Genomic DNA, 25,682 nt, shown 5'->3' on the forward strand with positions numbered 1-25,682 from the left:
CAATTCCCTAAAGAAGTTTACAAGACACTGTCATCTATTGAATTACTTTATTAGCCTAAATATCTCTTTGTTTTCTGTTATACAAATAACTGTGGAATTACGGTACTGTACTTAAGTTACGCCTTATTTTAAATAATTTAAAAAAAGTTGGTGCTTAACAGAGCTGACAGCTTTAAACAGGTCAATTTGAATAAAACTAGCAAATTTACCCTGACCAATCCTATGCACCTAAAAATCATTTATAAGAACGTGTTCGCAACTAAATTTTTCTCTTTTATTCTCTTTAGAGAGTCTTGAACTCAGTCTTAAGAACTTTTTAAAACTGAGTTTAAAATTTAAAGTAGTCAAACTAACGGAAACTCTTATTAATTAAATAAAAAAAGCTTAGCAACAAGAATTGAAAAACAAATTTGAGCAAACATACAAAAATCGAAACTTTAAGTTATGCATTTCTTTAAAAACATTTAATTGCAAATTACATATGTAAAAGCAAAATAATTACACGTGAAATTTTAAATTCACAAATCTTTTTGACATTTATGCAGAGAATTACTAGAAAATTTCGATATGCTTTATGAATGTGCTTTATACACATCTAATACCGATCGAACACTGATGAAAAAACTTTAATAACGAAGCGGCAGCGCTTTATTAAATTTTTTTTTCGTTTTTAAAGATTTGTGCGCCGTTTATTGAAAAAAAGACATTTGGGGTTAATTGGCAAATATTTCACGAGACGTTGACTCAAATTAATTACCATTAAAAAAGAAGATTTTTTAAAAATTAAATTTTTCTTTTTTTAGATGGAAAAAAAGTGAACTGCCGTTTATGCATAGCATACGAACTATTATTTGCTGTCAGCTAAAATAAATTTTTTTGCTTGAAATTATTGCCAAAATAAATAGTAAAAAGTCCTATAAGTTTTGCACATAATAATTCATAAGTACCGTAAAATGGGGTAAATGTAAAACTTCTGAGTATTCTTAACTATTTTATAAAGTACATATCTTTTATACGCCACAAATGAGCATGAACACGGTGCCAGAACTTGAAGTTTACGTTTATAAAAAAAAAGACTACGAAACCAATTTTTATTAATAAACTTGAAAATATATTTTAATAGTGTTAAAATTGGGGCGACTTTTTTTTGTGACTTATTTATAAATAAAAACTTATATCAAAATTAATTAATACATTTACAACATAGAGCAAAATAAAAGAAAGCACAGATATTAAAAATACTTCACGTTTTTTTATTTCTTAAGATGTATCTTTAAAAATCTAAAAGATCTGGGTGTCGGCCACTACGTCAGCCGTAAAGACTTTTCTGGTTGCTTGTCAAAGTTTTTTAGTTTTTTTTTTAAATTATTAAACCTCGTAGCAAACTTAGCATTTCAATTTCGAGTCTTTTTGAAACATTTGAACAAGCAGTTGTACAACTTTCCTTTTTAAAGTAAAAAATTAGATAACACAAATACGTACAAATAATATGGCAATATAACGCGCCAAATCTTTCATTTCGGATCGATAATTGCGCCATGTAGCAAGCTGTCTGCATTTTTATATGCTAATGTACGTATGAATTGCACACTATTCACTTTGAGCTATTCACTTTAAGCACTAAAATGCGCTAAATGATGCATGTAATCACTCTTAAGATTTCTTTGTTTAAAATTAAAAGTTGTAAGCAAGCACGCATATATATTTTGTATATCTATAAATGTAATTTGCATACACAGACAAATCTGGTCGGTTTTTTTTATAACAATCAAAGTTCGTCGTAGTACCTGAAGGCATCATTTATATCTACTTCCTCGTTAATTTCTTCTTCAATATTGACTTTAGGCATGCGGTAAAAAGCTTTATTTTGTGAGCTAGAACCGACTCTGTTGGTTATTTCAGAAGATTTTACACTAGGTTCTTTCGCAACCTTAATGTTATTAAGCGAAGGATTTTCTACATTTGAAATTGAATTATCCTCGTCATCAATTATATCATCACTATTTATATCCGCACCGTCATTTACCCATTCGTTTCTGTTGATTAGGTGTAAAAAATCTATGCCTTCAAATCCTTTCCAAGACATGGTAGGTAAGGTGTCTAAAGAAAAAAATAATTAAATTTTACTAAATTTTACTTCATGATGGAGAAACTAAAAAGTTTTTCAGATTGCTTTGAGAACTTCTAAAAATTTGCAGATTGCTTTGAGAAGAGTGCAGAGCGTTGTGAAACGATTTCTAAAGAGTTGCAGATTGTTTTGAGAAGAGTGCAGAGCGTTGTGAAACGATTTCTAAAGAGTTGCAGATTGCTTTGAGAAGAGTGCAGAGCGTTGTGAAACGATTTCTAAAGAGTTGCAGATTGCTTTGAGAAGAGTGCAGAGCGTTGTGAAACGATTTCTAAAGAGTTGCAGATTGCTTTGAGAAGAGTGCAGAGCGTTGTGAAACGATTTCTAAAGAGTTGCAGATTGCTTTGAGAAGAGTGCAGAGCGTTGTGAAACGATTTCTAAAGAGTTGCAGATTGCTTTGAGAAGAGTGCAGAGCGTTGTGAAACGATTTCTAAAGAGTTGCAGATTGCTTTGAGAAGAGTGCAGAGCGTTGTGAAACGATTTCTAAAGAGTTGCAGATTGCTTTGAGAAGAGTGCAGAGCGTTGTGAAACGATTTCTAAAGAGTTGCAGATTGCTTTGAGAAGAGTGCAGAGCGTTGTGAAACGATTTCTAAAGAGTTGCAGATTGCTTTGAGAAGAGTGCAGAGCGTTGTGAAACGATTTCTAAAGAGTTGCAGATTGCTTTGAGAAGAGTGCAGAGCGTTGTGAAACGATTTCTAAAGAGTTGCAGATTGCTTTGAGAAGAGTGCAGAGCGTTGTGAAACGATTTCTAAAGAGTTGCAGATTGCTTTGAGAAGAGTGCAGAGCGTTGTGAAACGATTTCTAAAGAGTTGCAGATTGCTTTGAGAAGAGTGCAGAGCGTTGTGAAACGATTTCTAAAGAGTTGCAGATTGCTTTGAGAAGAGTGCAGAGCGTTGTGAAACGATTTCTAAAGAGTTGCAGATTGCTTTGAGAAGAGTGCAGAGCGTTGTGAAACGATTTCTAAAGAGTTGCAGATTGCTTTGAGAAGAGTGCAGAGCGTTGTGAAACGATTTCTAAAGAATTGCAGATTGCTTTGAGAAGAGTGCAGAGCGTTGTGAAACGATTTCTAAAGAGTTGCAGATTGCTTTGAGAAGAGTGCAGAGCGTTGTGAAACGATTTCTAAAGAGTTGCAGATTGCTTTGAGAAGAGTGCAGAGCGTTGTGAAACGATTTCTAAAGAGTTGCAGATTGCTTTGAGAAGAGTGCAGAGCGTTGTGAAACGATTTCTAAAGAGTTGCAGATTGCTTTGAGAAGAGTGCAGAGCGTTGTGAAACGATTTCTAAAGAGTTGCAGATTGCTTTGAGAAGAGTGCAGAGCGTTGTGAAACGATTTCTAAAGAGTTGCAGATTGCTTTGAGAAGAGTGCAGAGCGTTGTGAAACGATTTCTAAAGAGTTGCAGATTGCTTTGAGAAGAGTGCAGAGCGTTGTGAAACGATTTCTAAAGAGTTGCAGATTGCTTTGAGAAGAGTGCAGAGCGTTGTGAAACGATTTCTAAAGAGTTGCAGATTGCTTTGAGAAGAGTGCAGAGCGTTGTGAAACGATTTCTAAAGAGTTGCAGATTGCTTTGAGAAGAGTGCAGAGCGTTGTGAAACGATTTCTAAAGAATTGCAGATTGCTTTGAGAAGAGTGCAGAGCGTTGTGAAACGATTTCTAAAGAGTTGCAGATTGCTTTGAGAAGAGTGCAGAGCGTTGTGAAACGATTTCTAAAGAGTTGCAGATTGCTTTGAGAAGAGTGCAGAGCGTTGTGAAACGATTTCTAAAGAGTTGCAGATTGCTTTGAGAAGAGTGCAGAGCGTTGTGAAACAATTTCTAAAGAGTTGCAGATTGCTTTGAGAAGAGTGCAGAGCGTTGTGAAACGATTTCTAAAGAGTTGCAGATTGTTTTGAGAAGAGTGCAGAGCGTTGTGAAACGATTTCTAAAGAGTTGCAGATTGCTTTGAGAAGAGTGCAGAGCGTTGTGAAACGATTTCTAAAGAGTTGCAGATTGCTTTGAGAAGAGTGCAGAGCGTTGTGAAACGATTTCTAAAGAGTTGCAGATTGCTTTGAGAAGAGTGCAGAGCGTTGTGAAACGATTTCTAAAGAGTTGCAGATTGCTTTGAGAAGAGTGCAGAGCGTTGTGAAACGATATAAAGACAATAAAAAGGAAATCAGGAAGTAAAAAAAAAGTTTTTGTTTAACGGGATCTTGTTGAAAAAAGTGAAAAATGCATGTTAAAATGACAAGAATCCGGAGAATTATGTTCAAACTTTAGCAAATAAAATTAAGATAAGTGATTCCACTATACAATGAGCGAAGAGAAAGTGTGGCTATAGATTTTATAAAAAGAAACAAGCTTTCCTGATTGTGAAGAAAAGCTAGAGAATGTTGCAATTTATTGTTCAAAACTCTATAAAAAATTATGTTGTAAAAAATCTTGTTTGATTATTGATGATGAAACTTATTGTGGTGTCCAGAACACCAATATTATTTTTTCAGAACACCAATATATTTCTTCCAGAACACCAATATATTTCTTCCAGAACACCAATAAATTTCTTCCAGAACACCAATATATTTCTTCAAGGACACAAATATTATTTTTCTTGTAAAAGTTTATGTCAAGTGTAAAATAAAAAGTGCGTTTACACCTACACAATTTCACAAATATATATATATATATATATATATATATATATATATATATATATATATATATATATATATATATATATATTACACATATACATACAATATACATAAAAAATAATATTAAACATTAAGAACAAAATTACATGATATGATGTTCTCCTCTGGAAAATTTAAACACTGGTGTATCCAATTGTTTATATTTGAAATTGTTTTTTTTACATCCATAAATTCAAATATTTGATTCTGAAATAAAAAAAATAAATGTTTAAAATATGTAAAATAAAAATTTAATATTTTATTGAATGTTACTGTTATTACTTATTATTATTATTTACTATTGTTTACTACTTTATAGTAGCAAAAAGTATTAAACAATCACAATTGTAATGAATAATAATAACAAATATGTTCATACTAAATTATCTAATTTTAAAAGTCTAAACTTTTATGTATGTTGACACAATAAAGACAATGTATTTGCAATGTATTTGCATTGCTTTTAATTAATTACAGCAATCTAATTTTAAACAAATAATATTAAGCACAACTTCTATATTATTTGCTCAATCTTTGCTTATATTATTTATTTTTATAAGATATTTTTAAAACTTATAATGGTTAATATGTATGTATGTATGTATGTATGTATGTATGTATGTATGTATGTATGTATGTATGTATGTATGTATGTATGTATGTATGTATGTATGTATGTATGTATGTATGTATATCTACTATAGCGTATTTAGATAATAAATTGTTACTAGTTTTTTCTACCTTTATAGCATACGGTGTTTTTAGAAAATAAAGAAAAAAACAAAGAATAATAAAAAAAAAGATTGCTGCCCAATGTCAAACCCTCAGTTGATGTAGCGACACTCAATTGGGGCAGCAGGATATAAGACAGTCAATGTATGTACTATACCCCCCGGCAGCAGGCTATTTTATGATGACATCAGAGATGTTATCAAAACACCCATTTATGTATGCCAAATTTTCAAGCTTGCAGATTTTGTGAAATCAGTAAAACTTTGACTATTTTAGCAAACTTGGCACTAATGTTGCTGAATATGCAAAATATACAAAACAAGTGATAGTAAGATTTGATAGTTTGATATTTAATATTTTAAAATTAATTTTAAATTTAATATTTTAATCTTAATTTTAAACTATAAAATGTCAACTGAAGTGAAAAAATATAAGAGACAATGGAAAAAAATGAGCACAATAATAATTTTACTTCTCTATGGCGTTATTATGTGAAAAGTAAAGTAATATAACCCTCTGTTAGTAACTTTATAAGCAAATTGATAGATGTATTGAAAACTCAAGGAAACCTGTGCATAAAGGAAATGAAGTCTGTCCTATTACAATTAATAACTTAAACCAAAGAGGACAAGTTGACAACCAAAGTTGATCTTGCTGATTTTAAGTGGACAAGTTGATCTTGCTGATTTCAAGAGGGCAAGTTGATCTTGCTGATTTTAAGAGCCTAATGGAGATATTAAGTTCTACTAAAATTTAAAAAAATGTAGAATTCTGTGTACTACAATATCCAAGAAAGCATCTGAAGTCACCAAAGAGCAATACAATATTTTTCAAGACCTTAAACAATTAGATAATCAAAGAGAATATGCAAGTTTTTTTAAGAATTTATTTGTTTTTAAGAATGAATTTGAACTTAAGTTTATTTGGGAAAACTAACTATTAGCAAATGGGAGACCTCAATCCAACAAAAAACTCAACCCCCCTAAAGTTAAGGTTAAATCCCCCTAAAGTCAAGGTTCAATCCCTTATAAGTCAAGGTTCAATCCTTCTAAAGTCAAGGTTTAATACCCCTAAAGTTAAGGTTCAGTACCCCCAAAATCAAAGTTTGTTGGAGTAAAAAAACTTAAAATTAAAAATTTATTGATTGAAAAACAATAAAACAATTAAATAGAGTTTGGGATTATGCATTATTCAATGGGAAATGACTACTACTTGAATGTGGTACTTCCAGATGCATTGGGTGGATATAAATATTGATCCTTTTGATTGTGAGCCAAGCATTCTACCACAAATCTACTATCACATGCTTCAGTAAGTAATTAAAAAATGTATGCTTAAGTGACTGCGTCAAAAGATATATAAATTAAAAAGCAACTTGGTAGAAATTCATTTTGTCACTCAGATAGATATCATGTAGAAGTTGTAAAAGATGCATGCAATTTTAATATCAAAGAATTAAGTTAAAAAAACAAAAACAAATATTATTTCATTTTTTTCTTTTTTAAAAATGTGAGGAAAAGTAATGAACTTTGTTGCAACTACTGACATCATGTTTCAATTATAAAAGTCACTAAACAAGATTTTTTTAAATCAATTGTTACACAAAACGCAATTTTTATATAACAACCTATGTTCTTATATAAAAAAATGTTAAGACAGATAAAATGGGGGATATAATGGGTACCCAAAAGGTTACTTAAACTTTTCTTAACAATAAAGAAATAATAGTAATAAAATAATGTCACTTGTAAATAGAAAAAACAATGCTAAGCTAATCTTAGACCTGAGAATTGTAGTTGAGGATGGCCATTCAACCTAAGTTGAGGATGGCCATTCAACCTAAGTTGAGGATGGCCATTCAACCTAAGGGGCCATTGCAGTTAAGAAAACTACTCTTTTTTAAAAACTGTATATCTTTCTAAGTTATAATACTCAGAAACTCAGGATTTTGCTATTAAGTTTTTTTTGTTACTCTCTTTCAACCCTTAAATTTTTGTCAACCAGATTTGTACTTTTAAGCACTTAAGCCTTTTGGTTACTAGCCAAATGTTTTACCACTACTCTATAAAGTATGTACACACTTTTTACAGAATGATAAACCACATCCAAAAACTTGTTGAAAGATATAAGCATTGACAATAGTTTTAATTAAACTATATATATATATATATATATATATATATATATATATATATATATATATATATACACACACCTATAGTATCACTTACGGGGTCAGATTTTACAAAAAAACAAACACTTACGGGGACATTAGCATTATCAGGAACATTTTAGTGTACCTGTTGATTTTTTCCCCCATAAGCATCATTTTTTGGAAAAAAAAATGTCCTTGTAAGCAACTTTTATAGAGAACGAAAAGTACATACAACGACAATCAAATGGCCTGACTTACAAAGGAGTGCTGCTACATCAACTGAGGGTTTGGTTTGGGTCAGCATCAAGGTCAGGCCTAGGGTTAGGGTTATGGCAAGATTTAAATATGGTTATATTACTGTAATTTATTGTTTTTGTAAATAGATGAAAATAAAAATGAAACATAATATACAACTAATATATTAAAATGTATGTATGTATATACACACACATATATACACATACATATATGAATAACCACTACTAGTATTATTGTTTAGCAAAAACTTCATATTTAGCCAAAGCTAAATATGGAGTTTTTGACAATCAACAGAAACTTGAAGTGAAAAGAAATAAAATAGGAAATTTAGTTTGTGGTTATAAAATATAATAAAAATAAATTGAGAAATTTTATGATGTTTTTTTATTATCAATAAAAAAGTATTTTATTTTCTTAATGCCACTAAAAATTATTTTATTAATGCCACTAAGGGCTGCTTTTTAAGTAGTTAAGATTCCATGTGATTAAAGTTGAAAAGTTTCTTCATAGGCAAAAAAATGTTTTCTGTTGTAGTCAAAAATGCACTACATAAGCTTTGATCCATAATCTGAGTAGGGTGTGTTACTAGTGAACTGAGTAGGAACTAGTGAACTGAGTAGGAACTAGTGAACTGAGTAGGAACTAGTGAACTGAGTAGGAACTAGTGAACTGAGTAGGAACTAGTGAACTGAGTAGGAACTAGTGAACTGAGTAGGAACTAGTGAACTGAGTAGGAACTAGTGAACTGAGTAGGAGCTAGTGAACTGAGTAGGAACTAGTGAACTGAGTAGGAACTAGTGAACTGAGTAGGAACTAGTGAACTGAGTAGGAACTAGTGAACTGAGTAGGAACTAGTGAACTGAGTAGGAACTAGTGAACTGAGTAGGAACTAGTGAACTGAGTAGGAACTCAAACTTTAATTTAAACAACGCTTTTGTTGCCTATTCACTTAACACAATTGAAAATGAATGAAAAAAAGCCATTCAATGGAAGATGTATATCAAACCATATGCTTTAACTGCCATGAGCTTTTACACTGATTAACAAAAAGAAATAAGATTTTAAACCAAAACAAGAATTGCCAGCATTCTTTATGAGGCTCTTGATGATGAACTTCTTTCTATTTGTTTATAACAAAATGATGTTCAATAAGCTTCAGTTTTTTAATTCTATAAATCAAATATTAACTACTCAGCAAATTTTAGTGCGTGGTTTAATTTGATTGAGAAAGAATTAAACAGTAAAGGCAAAGAAACATAGATCACCTTTATTTAATTTTTGGAGTAGGTTTAGTTAATTATTATATCATGCTCTTGAAACTTTATACAAATTGTTGTTCTTTTTCACAAGTTTGTTGTTTCACAACTTTTTCAATCATAAATGTCAAAAGTTCACATTTTTAATAAAAATGTCATTTTACATTTTTATGATATCTTCATAATTTTAACCTTGAAATAGAATTGAAATGAGGAGTTTCTGTTACAAATAAAACATAAAGATTTTTATATACAGAGTAGTTTTTTTTATATAGTGCAGTTTTTTTTATTTTCTTAATAAACTTGAACTTTTTTGTAACGAAACTATTATGATCCTCATTTTTGTACATTTTTTTTTAGATAGCATTGACTTGATAGTGTAAACATAGAACTGACTTGTTATAAGTAATTTATGCAAATATAGCATAGCAAAGATATAGCATATATATAGAAGATATAGCATATATATAGAAAATATAGCATAGCAAAGATAGCATTGATTTGTTATAAGTGTTATAAGTAATTTATGCAAAGTGTTACAAGTAATATATGCTAAGTGTTATAAATTTTTTTTATAAACATCTTCACTACTAACAAGACTGCAAGCAACCACTATTAGAGTTGGAAGTTACTCAAAAAGAAAAGATGAAATTTATAAAAGCAGGATAACAATTAACAGACAAATTGAAAGATTGCAAATTATATAAGGAAAACAAGACAAAGGAAGCAATTCAAAAGAACTGATATTCTACTGATGTTGAACTAGACGAAGAAGAATTTTTAGAGCATCCAGGAATAGTCACAGTAAAAGGATGAGACCCAATTGAATGATGAGCAACACGAGAACGAACCCCAGTAGATGGCACAAAAGACACTAGCTCTTTAGAGCAGCACCCACCATAGCATTTACAGAGAAGAGAAAGAGAAGCAACACCACAACCATGTGACAATGGTTGAAGGCTGGCCACAAAAGCAGGTCCAACTATGCCTACGATGTGTTTTTGAATAATTCATTTGTGCAAAACAAAATAATATTAACATGGTTTTACTACCAATTCTACAGAATTAGAAATTTGAAGAACTTGTGATATGGAAAAATAAAAAAAAACCGGTAAATTTGAAAAATAAAAAATAAATATTAAACTTAATTTTGCAATACTGCTTAAAAAGTATTACTTGAAAGCTAAAAAAAAAAGAAAAATCATTCAATATTGACTTACCGATTCTTTTCTGAGAAGTATTAATGCTTCTTTTTGCTGAAGATTATAACTTTGATGAATTTTCCTGGTTATATCAAGATCACTAAAATATTTAATCTGTAAAGTTTTATGCAAATTAAAAATATTTTACATAAAACTTATATATTAAATACCTTACATTATAACATTTTATTACATCTAACTTATATATTAAATACCTGTATTATAAGCATTATTTGTAAAATTATTAAAATTCTGTAAAAACGTACATATTCATCCAAACTGTAGTAATATTTCTGTTTTGCTTGGCTAACTTAGCTAACAAAGATCTATCACGATCAGCAGGTCGAAATGATATAAATATTGGCTTTTTTAGTGCAAGTATTCTAGGTAAACTCAAATAGGTTAGTTCTTCCTAAACAAAATTAAAGAGAAATGAAAAATCAGCAAGAAAGTTGAATTGGAAATATTTGCTTAAAAATAAATAAGATAATTTAGACATTTTAATTATAAAATTTTTTTTTGAATATAAATTTAAAAAAATGCTACTAACAACATCTTGTTGTCTTTGCGCTTCAATCCATGACGCTATTTTTTCATTGGTAAATTCTGTTAATTTTTCAATTCGGTTTCTAGCTTCATTTGCATTAATAGATATGATTGAAGGAACATTTATTTGCATTTGTTGAAATGTTAGAGTGCTGTTAATAATATATTTATTGATTAAGACTTTTCTTTAACAAAAAAAAAAAAAAAAAATTTATATATATATATGTATGTAAGTACATACACATGTATGTATGAATGTATGTATGTATGTAAGTATGTATGTATGTATGTATGTATGTATGTATGTATGTATGTATGTATGTATGTATGTATGTATGTATGTATATATGTATGTATGTATGTATGTATGTATGTATGTATGTATGTATGTATGTATGTATGTAATGTATGTATGTATGTATATAAAACTACTATTTTGTTATGCCTACTACTCATAAACTAGTTAATCTTATCTCATCATGTGTGACAAATATCTTATTTTAATTTTATACATACATATATATATTCGCTCTCTTTAATTTTTTATCTAATCATAAACTAATTTTGACGTTTATTCCAATGCTCATTCATTCTGATGATCATTCTGATGTTCATTCATTCCGATGATCATTCTGATGTTCATTCATTCTGATGATCAATCAAAAAAATGAATAATAATGAAAAAACTTTTGTTAAAAATTTCAAAACTAAAAAAAAAATCTTTTCATAAATTTCATTTGATGAACTTAAATTCTATTTGATAAAAAAGGAACATTTAAAATAAAAACCATTTAGTTGTGGGTAAGAGTAGAAAGAGCTCATAAACATCTCAGTGATAGTATCAAAACAAAAATACTCAGTCCTGCAAAACAGGTTAATACAAGGAAATGCATTCTGAAATAAAAAATTACTTCAACTCTTTCATGATGTCATTTAAAGTAAAATATAGCATTACAGTAACCCATCCAAACCACACAAGTGAAAAAACATATACATTGAAATTAAAAAAAGAAAATAAAAAAAAAGATAAATATATATTTTATGTGGACTAAATTACTGTAAAATTATTTTTGAGTTGTTTTTTATTCTTTTTTATTTGTTTGTACTAATATTTTGAATTTTTGTAGTAATCAGAAACACACAAATGGAAATAAACTTCCAAAAAACGGTCATAGTAGAGGCAAAACATGTCAACAAGTCAAAACATGTCAATTTTGAAAAAGTAAAATTAGCTTGAGCAAAGACTTTGTATCCAAAACACAACTTTTTCTTGAGTAAAAAACCTGTTGATATGATAATGGAAACTTTTTGGTATGTAAAGCCTAAAAAAACAAACCCTGTGTTAGATCTCTAGGTAGATCTAACACAGGGTTCGTTAAAAATGCTAAAATAATGCACAATATTTACGGATGCAAAAGATTCATGGACGAGAAGTAGCTCATAAAAAAAAAAAGATTTGCCAGGAATGTAGATTATGCTCTATCATATATTACTGATTGTCTAACATCTCAATTTAATGCAGCTATTGATACTAGTTTAAAAACTTCAATATCAGATGCAACTCCATTAACTTTATGTCTATATGGAATGCCCTCATTTTCTAGAGTTTTAACTTAAGAATTTTTCCAAGTGGTTGTAAGATTCCTAACGTAAACAGGATCCAGGAAAGAAATATTGAATCAAAGAGGAAACATACAGAAACACCTATATATACATTAAAACAGTGATTTAAAGCTGGAAAAAAGTTTGTTACAACTTTACCTGTTGCAAACTTCTCCAGAGTGAGAGCATTTCTTTGATCTTATTTTAACTACTGTAAGAGTTACACCTAACCCCAGACTCCATTACATGTTATTTATCATATCAATTTTTGACAGGAAAATTTATACTTTCTGTTAATTTAAAAAAACCATGATATATCATGCAATGAACCAAGTATTTTAAGTAAGTAAGCTTTTTAAGTATTTTAAGTAAGTAAATTTTAAGTAAGCTGATTTTTGACATTTTATTTTATTTATAAATAATTTTCATTACAAACCTTTTCTCTTTTAACTTGAAAATGCCAATTCGAACCTTTCCAAAATACTCAATTGCTGTTTTTTTAAATGCAGACATAACCAGGGGGTCAGTTTTTTCATTAAAAACTCCCATTATAAACATTACAGATATTTCACGTGAAAGCTCCTCTAACTGTCTTGTTTCTGTTATAACTGGTAGAAAGTCTTCGTTCCAACTAAAGAAAATATATTTTAAAAATGGTTGCAATATATGAAACATGATAACAAATAAGTTCACTTACAGCATTATGTGATTTTTCAACTCTTCTTTATGCAACATCCCTTTGTATAAAATGGGTGTTTCGATACCATTTCTGAGACAGAGAAAAAATATTATGTATTTTTTACATATGGTAATTATTAGCATTTTTTGATTTTTTTATCAAAATATGTTGAATTATTAAACTCTAATATAAATTGTGCTGCATAGAAAAAGGTATAATTTAAGACTAATTTAATTTTATAAAGGTTTTCCTACTTAAAAGCAAGAATTCTGGGATATGAGTTGATTTGATATTCTAAACAAGAAGTGGGCCATGAAGTACAATCTAATTGAACCAAATTGATACGATTTTGATTCTCTAGAGAAAAAGTTATTCATGTTCTAAAAATTGTTTTCATGAAGTATTGGAATCAGTCATATATTTATATAAAAAAATTTTTTATATAATATATTTTATTTAAATATAGTTATATATTTATATAAAATACAACTTTAAACTTACTGTACTCATTTGCTAAAATAACGAAATTTTCCTCAAAGCTTTCATAGATAGGGTCCCCTAAACACCAATTATACGTATAATAAATTTTACATTATTATTACATGCTGAGCTTAAAAAAAAATGAATATTTGTAAAAGATTTTAAAAACCCATTGAAAAATTTCAAAATGTTTCTGAGAGATTGAAAAACTATGTCATAAAAACAAACACCATACATGTTTTCCAAATTAAATTTCCATAAAGATATACTGTATATATGCTCATTTATATATCTTACACATATACATATATATATATATATTTATATATATATATATATATATATATATATATATATATATATATATATATATATATATATATATATATATATATATATATATCTTACACATTATATATCTTATACATTATATATCTTATACATTATATATCTTATATATATATATATATATATATATATATATATATATATATATATATATATATATATATATATATATATATATATATATCTATCTATATATATATATATATATATATATATATATATATATATATATATATATATATATATATATATATATATATATATATATATATATATATATATCTTGAATTTCTTAATTGATCATTTATATATCATTATATCATACTGATCATTTATACTTTATACATTTCTTGGATAGTGGGAGTCATGTTTAAAATTAAACTATGCTACTGTGAAAAGAAAATTCTAAGAAAAGTCTTGGTGTTAAAAGTGTACAGTCATTAAACAGACCAGAATAAGTTTATTGTATAATAACATAAATAAATAAAATAAATAAATATTAATGATGCATTGTAAGTATACACATAATTTATAAACATAATTTCAGGTGAAAAAAGTAAAAAAATAACACAGTTAATTCCTGATAACTCGGAAAAACTACAGGACCAAGAAAAATGATTTGACCTGTTCCAGCAAATTCCTGTTAAGTCAAACTTTGGCTGAAATGAGATATTAGTTCGAGTTAAGGTAATTTTTCTTAATTTGAAAAATAAAGTTTAAACACCATTAATAAAAGCATGAAAATGTTTCAATGAAAGAAGTTTTGCATTCATCCACTCAAAAAATAACACTAAAAAAAAAGTTTAGAAACACAATGACTTCACTAAAAGCTAGTTATCTTATATTAAGAAATTTATGAAAACTATAAATTAATTGGTTTTTAAATAATATTTTATTATGATTTATTTTCTAACAGTTTTATTATAGCATTATTTTATGTCTGATAACGATCTACTCTAATCAGATCTAATTAGAACAGAAAAAAATCAAGAAAAAATTAGGTTTTTTTATTAACTTAAATATAGGCAATTTTTGGAATACCTGTTTTTAATGCCCAAGAAACTTATGTGGCCTTGATAATATCAACAAAAAAAATTATGCTTTATATGAAATGACTTTTTTTTTTTAATTTAATCAAGTTATTTTAACTTTTTTATTTCCCATACAAAAAGTTTGAATTATCTGAAATTATCTTTGTTTACTGAAAGGGGACAAAAAAATGGTTGGACTTTTCATCAAAAGTTCGAGTTATCCAAGGATCAACTTAACCAGAGAAATTCAATAGTAATCAATTAAACAATTTCAAGGGAGCAAATAAAACAGTTCAAGAAATGTTCGAGTTAAACAGTGTTTGACTTACCAGGATTTCATTGTATTACTCAAAAATTTATAAAATATAATAAATATTACATGGAACATAAAACAAAACTAATAACAATGATCCAGGATAATTTTGGACACCACCAAGATATTTTTTCAGTTGCTGCTCTGTTACTTGATGATTTTTATATGTGTTAAGAATTTTTTTTTCTCGCAACATATATGTAGCTTGTGCTATTTCATTATTTTCATGTTTCTTTGTAACTAAAAAAAGAAAACAATATTTTTAAATATTATTTAGATGATTGGGTTAGGGAGATAAAATAGACAACTTTGAGTTAGTGTTTTGTAGCTAAAACACATATTTATTAAAGCTGTTTACCCCTACTACAAACAAATACTTGGAATAACACTACCAACAAATAGTTGTAACCAATACCTAGTGCTAAAATTGAGTTTATGCTAGACTTTTATTGTCCAGAATAAATTGGACAACATTATATTAAAACAAAGGTAAAGTATGCAAAGACGAAAAAAATAAGGACATTAAAAGATTCTAAAACCACTTGCAAATTTAAATGTTCTCAAAAAAAGTAATCAAAATGAACCTTATTGGTTGCTAAATGAGTTTTTTCAGGTAGTGTAAGGAGTTATTTCAGGTTAATGTAAATTTAAAGAATTTCATATTATATCTTTATAATGTTTTAATAAAGAAACCAAAGAACAAAAAGGAAAAAAAAAACAAGTACAAGAAAAATTTTTTTTCTGTACTTCTTTTCATTAGAGGAACTTAAAAAAATAGTATACAATAAATTTTAATTAAAGGAACTTTAAAAAATAGCATGCAAGGAATTTTATTCTGAATCAGTCAAAAGGTTGTTTACAATTCCTAAAAGAAAAAGATGTGTTTATAAAGATTTTTATTTGACAACAATAGAAGGAACATGTTAAAAAGAAAGTGATGGTGAAAAAAAAGCATTAAAGTTTTCCTGTTTTTCCTTTTTTCTACTCCTGTAGAAAAGCTACAAAAAAGAGTACATTACAGCAGAGTTAAATTTGAGAAAACTGTATGATTTCTACTTGTAAGTTTACCTGTAAAATTATCATTTAATAATTTTTTTACCATATTGAATCTGAACTTTAATACATTTGAGACAAATGGATTTGTGCAATAAAGTTCTTGTTTATGATAGAGACTTTGGAACAAGAATTAAAAGTATTTGCAGCACATAAAATAAAACTTGCTATGAGAAAAGATAAGTTCAAGACAAAACAATAAGATAAAAAAAAAGTCTTAATGTTTTATCTTAAAAATGCATTAAGCCATTATTTTTAAGAAGGAAATGAAATATGTACAACCTTACTGCTTATGATGTAAATGCAAAGCAAGGTTACTAAAATTCTGTTTGAACTGAATAAATATAGACAACTTATCTATGCTCTCTACAGAATTTTTTCTTATATTCTCATATTAAGAAAACATTAAAAAAAAAAAAGATTTTTTATTCTCTATTCTATTGATATTTAAATTTTATTAAATAAAAGATAAAAAAAAATCCATTCAAAATCATTCAAATAAGTATGAATAACTTTTTCAACTTAAGTTCTTTTCACAAATAGTTCATTAAAGCCCCATTTGCAAAACTTCTTTTCTTTAGTGTTATCAAAACTCAAAGTGAAATTGAAATTTTCTGTTGACCAGAATTGTTTGAAAAACAAAATGTTGACTAAAATTATTGCTTTTCGTCCATTAAAGCTAACATAAAAATTCAAAAATTTGATAAGAAAGAAAGATCTAAAAGAAATGTTAAATTATATGAGCAATGTTGACAGAGCTTACTATGCAAGTGTTAGAATTAAATGTTGACAGATTTTATTATGCAAGTGTTAGAATTAAATGTTGACAGAGCTTACTATGCAACTGTTAGAGTTAAATGTTGACAGAGCTTATTATGCAAGTGTTAGAAATAAATATTGACAGATTTTATTGTGCAAGTGTTAGAATTAAATGTTGACAGAGCTTATTATTTAAGTGTTAGAATTAAATGATGACAAAGCTGATTATGCAAGTGTTAGAATTAAATGTTGACATAGCTTATTATGCAAGAGTTAGAATTAAATGTTGACAGAGCTTACTATGCAAGTGAATTAAGTGATAATATTAGTAATATCATTATGAATAAAGATACAAATATTTTATTGTAAAACTAAAAATAAAGTTCAATGTTTACATTCTTTTAAATTTATGTTTTATATGCAAACTTTCTTTTAAAATTTACTTTTTTATAAATTTACAATTTGTATAAATAAGAACATAAATACTCTCAATATATTGTTTGTATGATCTCCTCTTTCTTTTAACACGGCTGGTCTGAGTGTTACAATCTAGTAACATTCTAATTAGCTCAAGTCAAATACACCTATAAAATACCGTGGGATTAAAATTCTATAAAATACTGTGGGATTAAAATACTATAAAATACTGTGGGATTTTGGATAAAAAAGTTTAGGGTTAGACAACAACTAAAGTTGAAAAGCGTTAATTAGTTATCAATTTCTTGCTACATTTTTTCTTTCCAAAGTTCTATACCAGACTTTTTGACAACTATATATACTGCAGTTTTTTGACTATGGGGATTTTTGAGATTCTTTTTTAGAAAATTACAATTCAAATTATTATAACATCATCAACTTGCCCACATGAATTATCATAATCAAATTGTACATGTCTATGACCCATAGCAATAACTTTAACATAAAAAATTTAACTAATAGGATGTACACCAATAACATTTATTAAATTATTGAACTTTGATTTGCAAAGTGCTCTCCATACCAATTATTTACCAAATGTTTTAGGAAATGCTTTTTCCCCGTTACCAACTTATTACAATCTGTGTGAACATAAAGCTATTAAATTAAATATTAAATGAAAAAAACTGAAAAGCATTCTGAATAATTGACAACTGAAAAGCATTTGGACAAGTATTAACCCTCCTATTTTATTTTCCCTAAAATCTCAACATAACTTTTTATAGTTAGAGTCTCACCAATAAAATCAAAAAATGTACCTCGTTCTCTTGATTCTGGAACACTAGGATACTTAACAGGTTTTGGTTTTTCACTTACCATCCCTTTTGAGCTAAATTAAAATATAGAAATAAGTGCTTTATAAAAATTATATTTACTAATAAATATTAGTATTAAAAATAAAAATATATAATTGTAAAAAATATAAAAATGATAAGCAGCCTCCTCAATTGTAGTGACCAATCATTGATTAGGGGATGTAGATATATAAGTAAAAGAATAAAATTGTTCTGTATTAAGCATATTAGGTGTAAATTAATTAAATTTGATTTAAACATAATAAGCATTTAAATTCTTCAAATATTACAACAATTATGTTATAGATGTGTTATAACCTTTTGCCAACATGTTATACTAGTGGTGTTGTAACCTTTTGTTTCATCTTATACTGGTGGCATTACAACTTTTTTGCCACATTTAGTAATTATAAACATTGTAAAAATTATTCATTTTCAAATTTTTCTTTTTTTTTTTTGTAATTCATCTCCCTAAGGCCGAGAAAGCCACTACAGATGAGGAGGCTACTTGTGGTTACAACTCTGTCTCAACTCTATAACTCCGAAACACGAACAAGGCCGCTACGCAGAGAAACAAGTTGAGCGCGGTACTACCAGGGGCGTGGTGGGAATCGAACTCGGAACCTCTCGCTTATGAAGCAAGCGCTCTACCACTACCGCATAAATAATGTAGTAATCAACTATAGTTAACAATATTGCTAAATATTATTACCATACATAATTATAAATTTTTACAATGACTATATTTTTTAAATTTAACATTTTTTCCTTCTTATCAAAAAAAAAAAAAAAACTTACCTGATAACATTGCTTATGCTTTCACCTCTTTTCAGTTTTTCAATTTTTATTAATTCTATTCTTTTTAGCTCTTCATATTTATCATCTTGGATTTTTTTTTTTGAGGCAAACTAGCAGAAAAATTAATCAAAACAAGAACTATAGAATTTTAAAACAAAGTTAATATTTATTTTGAAATCAAAATTAAAATTATATAGTATTATATAGTAGATATTCTAAAAAAAAAAGTTATACAAATTCAATATATTATATAGATTTTATACCTTATATTAAGGCTTTAGGAAATCTGTAGTATCATATGACTGATAAATTCTATATATTACAGAGATAACTTGTACTCTATTATATTGTGCATGAAGAGAAATGAAAAAAAAAAAAGAGATAAAAAAGAAAATGGTATTTTTCACTTGAAGATTATTTGACATAATTTAGCTAAATAAATTAGCTTTCTGAGATATAATTTCTAAGGTAGGCTCATCACTGAAGCATACCAAGACATAATAGAAAACTTCTGCTTAAAATACCTAATTAATGCAAATTAATGCAAATTAATGCACACAGTTATTAATACTTTAGATACTCTTGCATTTCATTGTAACTTTAGAATTTGTAACAAATCAAGTTGTTTTTTTTACTATTTTTACTTTTATCATTATTTTCATTTTTTAACTCCATTTCCTATGATTCTGAGTGATTAAAGAATTTTTTTTTATTTGACACTCCTCACAGCGTGCCTTGATATACAATATTTTCTCAATATTTAATTTATTAAACAATTGCCATTTGTCAAAGGATATTGAATAATTGCTCTTTTTTCAAAACTGATAACTGATAGAGTTATTTTCTCCCTTTTACAAACCATTATAATTCATTTATTATTAGTATTTAAAAATATAATCATTTTCACTTATACACTAAAGACACTTAATTAACTTATAACAACATATTAACTAAAATTGTAAATTATAAACAACAAAATATCAATTAAAAAAATCAACTAAAAACGTTAAATTTGTCAAAGTTGAATTAAATGCATAAATTTGAATAAAAATTTCATCAGGGACATATGATCTGTATTACAGCAGGGTGTTTCATTCCCCTAAATGTTCCAATACTTGCATAACAGAGTAAATAATGGGAAAAAAACACGCCTGTAGATTTTTAAAGTTTTAAAATTTCATCTAGAGGTCACCATCTTGAAAAAATAGCCCTTTGCACACTTTTATCAACTTTAAATTTTAATAACTTAAAAAATAATTTTATGTCATGTTATTTGGTGTATATAATAGAGGTTATCAGATGAATATTTGGTCAAGTTTTCAGAAAAATTGTTTAATGTCTAGAGGTTGCCTGAATATTTGGTCAAGTTTTCAGAAAAATTATTCCTATAGACTTTAAAGGAAGTTGTTGAATTGTATGCAATATATATTTTTGAGTTTGATTAACCACTAAAAATTTAAAACTAAAAGTCTTTGTGTGTGTAAATAGTTTGCATCGTGAAATAAACATCTGTATGTATATATGTATGTACATCTATATGTATATATGTATGTATATAAAATTTTATAAATTTATAAAAAAAAGTTGGATATTATATCAGTTAGCAAAATCGAAATTTTAAAAACAATCTTAAAACTAGTTTATCAGTAATATTTTATTATAATGATGAACCTCAGAAAAAATAGCCGAGTTTCGTTAATTGTGGTAGTGGTGTAGTGGTAGAGTGCTCGCTTCATAAGCGAAAGGTTTGAATTCGATCCCCACCTCGTCCCTGATCGTACCGCGCTCAACATATTTCTCCACGCAGCGACCTTGTTTGTCAAGTTTTGTGTTTTGGAGTTATAGAGTTGAGAGAGGGTTATAACCACAATTAAGTAACCTCCTCGTCTGTAGTGGCCTTCTGGGCCTTGGGGAGGTGAATTAATAAAAAAAAAAACAAAAAAAAAAATTGGTTACTCTGAATCTGATAACTTGTCAAGCTTTAATCACCTAACAACAAAAAAACATACAATACTTTCATTTAAGTTTTTATTCAAAAGCGATACTTCTGCAAAATATATTTTTACACTAGTTCTTGGTGAGCTTAAGGAAGTTTGAGAAAAAGCTGGAGTACCAACTTTATCAGATAACTCTTGTCTTAAAATTGCTTACAAAATTGAAAAAGGTGAAAATAAAAAAAATTGAGCAGTCAACTTGTTATGTTAAAGGAGGAAAAAAAATTTTGTAATGAACTTGAACAACTTTGCGACATTTCAGCAGTAATTGCATATAAACAGCTGTTGATGTCAAAAAGACCAAAATGAAAAGAAGATTGGGCATTTTATAAAGATTAAAAGAGTAGCAGAAAATGTCACATGACAGATAGCATCAATCTAGGTGTTGAATGTTTAGAACCTCAATAAGCTAGGTTGAACATGGATTTTTGAGGAAGGTCAACTGAAGATCAGTGAATTTGTTGACAGTGCTAACAAACCAGATCAAAAAGATACAGAGTTTATTCCTTTACCTCCAAAAAAATAGAATAATACCTTTAACAAATTCACTCCAAATATCACCAAAGAAAGTTGGGGCATCTGTGGTAGACCAATGTTGTTTATTAGTTCACTAACGGCTTCTATTTTAATCCATTATCATCTGCAAAAGCAGAGGCAAACTTTATGATATGTCCATGTCAGTATCAACTGTGCATTTCAAAGATAATATGCGCAGGAGAAAACAGTTCTTTCAATTATAGCTGACTGGAAGATAAACAAACCAAAAAAGATCATTTTGCACTGGGATTCGAAGCTTTTTCATTTAGACATAGCTCATAATGAGGAATGTGTAGTTCTTATAAGCGGATCTCATAGTGGGTATTTATTTATATACCATGCATATTCTTATTGTTGTTTTCAAAGAAATTATATTAAATTTTATTTGCAGGCCAAAACTTATTGGTGAACCTTTAATTAGAGATTCAACAGGTAAAATTCAATGAGATGAGGCAGTGAAACGCAAGATTGGAATATTTTTGAAAAACATTGTTGGTATATGTTTTGATACAACAGCCAGCAACACAGTTAATAAAAAAGGAGAAGCAAATTTATTCAAAATTGAGTTAAAGACCTCTATTTTGGCTAGAATGTTGCTCTTATAACAAACTACAAATCAAACATGCATTTACCGCATTACATCAAATCAGAAATATTTAATCAAGCAAATTTACATCTGAAATAAGCTTGACAAGAAAACATTTCTGCGACAAGGCTTATTAAATTAACTCTTATCTACCTTAGGGGAAAATATCAGTGGGCAGAATATTCAAAATTCACAAACCAGATGCAATTCACAGTGCAAGATTTTTAGAAAATTCTATATATATCTTAAAATTAAAACTCTTATCTGATAAATTATTATGTCTGATGATGAGCAAGTTCTGATCCAAGCTAAGTTTATTAGTCTTTTTTATTTTACGCAATTTCTCTGCTCAAAGATTTCTGAATTTGCTTCAGAAAATGACTTCAAATATTTTTTTTGCAATAAATTGGTATCATGAAGAGGACTCAGATACAGAAACTGCAATGATTTTATTGATTAACCAACACCTTTGGTAATTAACCAAACAGGTTGTTATTTTATCTTTATTTAATGAAAAATTGTCAGACTTTAGCAGGACAATAATGACAAAAAAACTTTTTCTACCCCAAGGCCAAAAACTTTTTTAATTTTGAAAATAAAATTTTAGATATTAAATTCTTCAAAGTTTTTTTATTTTTAATTTGGCCACAGTCTTGGCTTCTTTTTGATTTATCAGGACTAATAAATGATCAAGAATGGCTCCAGATGAATCCATAAGAGTGGAGTTCTTCCAAGATTATCAAATTGCAGAAAATTTTGTCAAACAATTAAAATTAACAAGGAAATCGAAAGGAAAATCAAACTTACTGGCAATTTCTGTGAATGTGCGCAAAATAAAGAACAACATCAAATTATTTTTTAAGTTGTTAAACGACACAGAAATCAAAATTTGAAGTCATAACTAATTAATATTTTATACTATTTTTTATACATTTAGTTTTTATACATTTATTTTATTAATAAATATTCTTAAGAAAAGCTAAAATATAGCAAAAATAAAAAGTCTAAAAATTGATTGAATTTTAATCACATTTTCAATAGGAGTTAAAAAATAAAAGGTTTTGCAGTTTTATATTTTTAATACGGAGACCTCAAAACATTAAACAACTTTTTAAATGATTAATCAGATGAATAATTGGCCAGCTAATCTTGACCAAATATTCATCTGATAACCTCTATTATATACATCATGTAACATAGCACCATGTAACATGTAAACTCAAAATTAATTTTTTAGGTTTAATCTTAATTCAAAGTTGAAAAAAGTCTAAAAAATGCCATTTTTTCAAGATGGTGACCTCTAGAAGACATTTAAAATTTTTTTAAATTTAACAGACCTATTTTTTTCCTATTATTTGCTCCCGTAATGTAATAAAAAATAGCATAGTTTTGTTGGACCCATTTGATAAAACTTTTGTTTTTTAATTGTTTTTATGAAATCTACAGTATGACTGCAGTTTTTATGAAACAAAAAAAATGCTTTTATGAAATCTACAGTTGTGTATGATACTATAGCTATTTTAAAGAAACTGTACCTCTCCAATGGTTTTTTGTAGATCCTTTGTCATTTCAAGTGTTTTGATTGCATCAATAAGATTCTTTGTATTAGTGTTTACAAAATGAGAAATATTAGCTGATTCAACATTTTCATTGAGCTCAGCAGTTAATGCATAATAAAACTCCACAAAGTAACCATGTTTATTCAACATTTTTCTAAAAAAAGTAACCATGTTTATTCAACATTTTTCTAAAATTTTATTATTAACAGTAGTTTAATTCACCAGTTTTTACAAAACAACAGTAATTGCAAAAAGTAGTTGTTAAGAAAAAAACTGTCAAAAGCAAAAGCTGTTAAAATAAAACTCTTACAACATAAACATAAAATAAAACTCTTACAACATAAACATAAAATAAAACTCTTAAAACATAAACATAAAATAAAACTCTTACAACATAAACCTCAAAACATAACTGGCAAAGAATAGCTACCATAAAATAGTTTTAATTTAAAATCTTAAATGTTAAAATCTTAGCAAACACTTTGGTTTTATGTTTAAAGTTAAAAATCAACAGTTTTCAAAAATCAAAAATAACACAGAAAATATATTAAATTAAAACTTATACCTATTAATTGATTCAATGTCAACTATAACAAATGTGTATTCTTTACCTAACTCCATTGCAGCTTCAAGAAAATGACGTAAATCTAATTTAATAAAAATTTAATAAAAAATTTAATTACACACACAGATATATATATATATATATATATATATATATATATATATATATATATATATATATATATATATATATATATATATATATATATATATATATATATATATATATATATATATGTATGTATATATATATATATATATATGTATATATTTATATATATATATATATATATATATATATATATATATATATATATATATATATATATATATATGTATGTATATATATATATAAATATATATATATATATATATATATATATATATATATATATATATAAACAGGCCTTGGCAAGAAGAGAAAGCTTTAGCTCTTGCGTTCTAAAGTGATTTGTGGGAGTAATTTACAACTTTTGCAAAAGTAGTTTTTTCATAATCATAAACCACTTTTTTTTTTTCTCAATTTCTAGATATTAATTAATAAATTTTTGTGCAAACTTATACAAGTATAATAAAGACATTAAGCAAAAGTATAATAAAGACAAACTTTGACTTTTTTTGCTTACAAAATGTGATTGTTCATTTTTTTTTGCGTAACAGTCACTGATTTTTTTTTTGTAGTGCTTGAGATAATATTTTGACTATTCGAATGGCTAACAACTTGTTGACTTTATAATATAAATTATTTTATACTACAATAATTGTTTTGTTTTTAGTAAAGCAGAACTTTAGTATTATAAATGTTTTTCTTTTCTTTTTAAACACAGAGATTCAGTGCAGAGAGATTTTTTCTTAAGGTCCTTGGTTTAAAAGACCGTGTAATATCACTATAACAATAATGACAATATGGTCAAGTTCGCAAAAGTTGTTTATGAAAGAAAAACCTTATCGTTGTAATTAGAATGAAAAATACAAAAGTAATTTTAGAAACAAACCAATAATTGCATAATAAACTGCAATCCTTTTTTAAAAATACATTTAAAGCAAAAAAATAAAATAAAATTAAAAATAAATTTAAAAAAATGTTAATTAAAATGAAATTATTTTTAATTAAATTGGACTAACTGATTGGTTTCTTTAACAAAAAATCAATTTCTTATGAGAATGCCATC

At 27.2% G+C, this 25,682-nt stretch overlaps 1 protein-coding gene across 3 annotated transcripts in view; it reads right to left on the bottom strand.

The window, feature by feature from the left end:
* Positions 1-1,684: 1,684 nt before the first annotated feature.
* LOC100197204 (thioredoxin domain-containing protein 16) overlaps positions 1,685-25,682 on the bottom strand; it is a 46,375-nt gene continuing 22,377 nt past the window's right edge. For all 3 annotated transcript variants that reach the window (XM_065788078.1, XM_065788079.1, XM_065788081.1), the window contains exons 6-19: positions 24,512-24,593; positions 23,923-24,100; positions 19,271-19,380; positions 18,437-18,507; positions 15,456-15,629; positions 13,719-13,775; positions 13,472-13,574; positions 13,236-13,307; positions 12,975-13,169; positions 10,941-11,088; positions 10,657-10,802; positions 10,409-10,490; positions 4,895-4,994; positions 1,685-2,100 (exon numbers count right to left, since the gene is read on the bottom strand). In XM_065788078.1, the coding sequence (XP_065644150.1) occupies positions 1,769-2,100; positions 4,895-4,994; positions 10,409-10,490; positions 10,657-10,802; positions 10,941-11,088; positions 12,975-13,169; positions 13,236-13,307; positions 13,472-13,574; positions 13,719-13,775; positions 15,456-15,629; positions 18,437-18,507; positions 19,271-19,380; positions 23,923-24,100; positions 24,512-24,593 (1,850 nt within the window). In that variant the 3' untranslated portion in view covers positions 1,685-1,768. The remainder of the gene's footprint in view (positions 2,101-4,894; positions 4,995-10,408; positions 10,491-10,656; positions 10,803-10,940; positions 11,089-12,974; positions 13,170-13,235; positions 13,308-13,471; positions 13,575-13,718; positions 13,776-15,455; positions 15,630-18,436; positions 18,508-19,270; positions 19,381-23,922; positions 24,101-24,511; positions 24,594-25,682) is intronic.

Source organism: Hydra vulgaris, chromosome 01 (genome assembly GCF_038396675.1).
Source record: "Hydra vulgaris chromosome 01, alternate assembly HydraT2T_AEP".
NCBI classification, from domain to species: Eukaryota; Metazoa; Cnidaria; class Hydrozoa; order Anthoathecata; family Hydridae; genus Hydra; species Hydra vulgaris.